The following is a 2,500-nucleotide window of genomic DNA, read 5'->3' on the forward strand; positions in this document are numbered from 1 at the left end:
GAAGGGATGAACTGCCGAAAATTCCAAATTACTGCTTTCGTGTTAATTCTTAATAAATGCAAATAATATTCTATGCCTAATAATAAACTGAATTGCTGACTATTTCGTCGACAAAAAAAACACATATGACGTTCTTGCCTTGAACTATGCAAAAAGCTCTTTGAACCTCTGAGTTTCGCTACGAAACGGTGAGCTATGATTTTTCCTTGCGTGACGGCTGGTGAATGACTGTATGTATCGTGTTCCAACTCACCCCCATGTGTGAATCACCCCTATGTGTAAGTCGCCCCTATATGTATGGTAACGTTACCAACCCCGTTCAATTAATTCGCGACGTTAGCTTTTTATTGAAATGTTTCTAAGTTCCAACATGATTGAAATGGAAAAATTATAACTCTGAAAGTAATTTCTGATAAACCAGAGAAAAGCCCTTCCGTTTCCGATGACCGCGTAGAATTCCGGTGAAGCGCCAGACTATGACAAAGTATCTGTCATAATCCCGCACGCACTAATTTTTTGTCGCGATCTGTTTAAATTAAGGATTTTCTTGCTTTATCTTTTTTTTTCGCAGTTGATTATTCGTTTCATCGGCGACTTGTCAGGGGCACCCAGCGACGGTTTTCTCTCAAATGCTTTAAATCGGTGTTCAAAGCTCTCCCGAGGGCTGTAAGAGCTTTGTAGTTTTATTTTAGGCTGCGCTATAAATTTTTTATCTGTTCGGTTATTCTAGGGGAACTTGAAGCTTTTCGAATTTACTAGGGCATTTTTGTCTACATCCCGAAAATCTTGGGTACTGTATTGTCGAATTCTTGGTTTTCACGTGACGTCATCAAAACTAAAAAAGAACTAATTATCAATCCTTTTCAGATTTTAGTTAAGTTAGTTATTAGAACAGCTGACGACTTATCTTTTCACAAATTTTTGGTATGATAGGGTTTTTCTTCTTGTGATAAAGCAAGGTTGAATTTCCAAGCTTTTGCGTGACACGATATTAAATGCTATCACGTGGGTTAAAAAAAGTGACTTATCCGCTGATATTTGCAATCTGAACAGTCCTTGTATGAAAATAAGTACTCATATAGATGTTTATGAGCCCTCAGAGGGACACAAACATGGTGTCTCCGTACTAAGCCTTATAAATTTGAGTAAAACATTTCTTCGAATATCTCCCGCACGAAACATCGCACAGACCTGAACCTTTGCGTGACTGTTTGAATATTCATTTCCATTTATCTCTTTGATTCTTGACTTCATGTATTGAATGGTTTTGATGATGGTGTGACAATGAAAACTGGAAATATCATAGGTAGCATTTTTTTGGGTACTCACACCGACATTCATGAGAAAGCATCAGGCATCAAATTTTTCCTATCACGAAAGTTCGATGTGAAATCTAAAGAAAATCCTAGTTTACCAAAGACCTTCCGAACAGATAATTTGACGAAAGGTTCTTTTGGGTGGCCCTGACTTGTTCGCGTGTGTTCGCCCCGGATTCTGTTGCAGCTCCGTAAACTTCTGGCCCATATAGAGCGACGTAGCTCCATATCGACCGCACTGTTGCAAAAGATCGACAGGTCAAGTAGTTTTAGCTTAGGAGAAGGAAAGCGGAGGAACAGGAGAAGACATAGACATGGACGAGTTTCTATGGGGCTTGCACCAGTATAATTTGGCACGCCGGAATCGGCGGAAAGTCTATTCGTCCGAAAGAGAAAAATTAAGATTATACTGCAGTTCCTTTGAGCCAGCTATCGGCTTATAACCAAGTAATTTCATGACCTTACGACAACTCTTTTCAACAATGTCAACAATGCAATGCTCCATCTCTAACCTCCATTTATCGATGACAGCTTTGGAATTTCGCTTGGTCGAATACTCGTTTCTTTCCTCTGATCTTGATATATCATGGTCGTTCTCAGTACTGTTTTTAATCCAGTGCAATGTGGAGTTTGCCATTTGTATTCCTGAAATGTTATATACTCTCTTCAGAGTTTCAATAGGGTTTTTAGCGAGGTCCTCGTAGCGCAAAATAAAACTGTTTTCAGTCGCTAGCTGTGGTCGTTGAAATGCCCTTACATTCTCTTCCATTCTTTCGCATATTTGTCTACAGTAGATGCCTAGTAACGGATGTGGAGTGTTTTGGGCCTTAAGCACGCTAGCGTTAGCCACAGCGGCCCAATTTATCATACCCACTCTCATTTGAGAATATAAAAAGGCTCGGGGATCGCGTACTAAATAGAAAATCGTGCAGTTTCTCGGGTTGCAGATAGGAAAAAGCGAATCAACCCTCTGTTCAGGAAGTCGAGCAGTAAGCACTTTCGTTACGACAGCACGGTACTTATTCAAGCAAATTTGACGCATATTGGCTGGATCCAGAGACTTGCACCTTTTAATCCGCGTCGAGAAGTACGTCTTCACCTGACAAAGTGGAGGAGTGGATAATGCGTTACTTGAAAATCTACGGAATCTGGCAATCTGTAGAACATAACGAGCGGGAGTAAAC

The 2,500-nt window shown here is 40.2% G+C and overlaps 1 protein-coding gene across 1 annotated transcript in view; it reads right to left on the reverse strand.

Annotated features, from left to right (window-relative positions):
- LOC137980043 (carbohydrate sulfotransferase 1-like) overlaps positions 1-2,500 on the reverse strand; it is a 4,097-nt gene that overhangs the window by 924 nt on the left and 673 nt on the right. Inside the window, exon 1 of the mRNA XM_068827383.1 lies at positions 1-2,500. This exon is cut by the window's left edge and continues 924 nt beyond it; it is cut by the window's right edge and continues 673 nt beyond it. Within this exon, the coding sequence (XP_068683484.1) occupies positions 1,693-2,500 (808 nt within the window). The 3' untranslated portion in view covers positions 1-1,692.

This window comes from Montipora foliosa, chromosome 1, assembly GCF_036669935.1.
Source record: "Montipora foliosa isolate CH-2021 chromosome 1, ASM3666993v2, whole genome shotgun sequence".
In the NCBI taxonomy this organism is placed as follows: Eukaryota; Metazoa; Cnidaria; class Anthozoa; order Scleractinia; family Acroporidae; genus Montipora; species Montipora foliosa.